Here is a 219-nt window from a genome sequence, read left to right as displayed (position 1 = left end):
CCCAGCCCCGCGGATGACAGGAGCCAGGGAGCCGAGGAGGGAGGAGCCGCCGCCGCCGCCGCCGAGCGCTGGGCTGAGGAGCAGAGAGAGCGGGGCGCGGAGTGCGGGCGGCTGGGAGCGCGCTGAGCGGGGGAGAGGCGCTGCCGCACGGCCGGCCACAGGACCACCTCCCCGGAGAATAGGGCCTCTTTATGGCATGTGGCTGGTAACTTTCCTCCT

At 73.1% G+C, this 219-nt stretch overlaps 1 protein-coding gene across 1 annotated transcript in view; it reads left to right on the top strand.

The window, feature by feature from the left end:
* The first annotated feature begins 13 nt into the window (after positions 1 to 13).
* The window catches only part of DSCAML1 (DS cell adhesion molecule like 1), a 340,859-nt gene continuing 340,653 nt past the window's right edge, over positions 14 to 219 (top strand). Inside the window, exon 1 of the mRNA XM_024751739.1 lies at positions 14 to 216. Within this exon, the coding sequence (XP_024607507.1) occupies positions 14 to 216 (203 nt within the window). The remainder of the gene's footprint in view (positions 217 to 219) is intronic.

Source organism: Neophocaena asiaeorientalis, unplaced genomic scaffold (genome assembly GCF_003031525.2).
Source record: "Neophocaena asiaeorientalis asiaeorientalis breed wild unplaced genomic scaffold, Neophocaena_asiaeorientalis_V1.1 scaffold479, whole genome shotgun sequence".
NCBI lineage: Eukaryota > Metazoa > Chordata > Mammalia > Artiodactyla > Phocoenidae > Neophocaena > Neophocaena asiaeorientalis.
The sequence above is the reverse complement of the archived record's forward strand: the minus strand, read 5'-3'. Positions and strand labels throughout refer to the sequence as shown.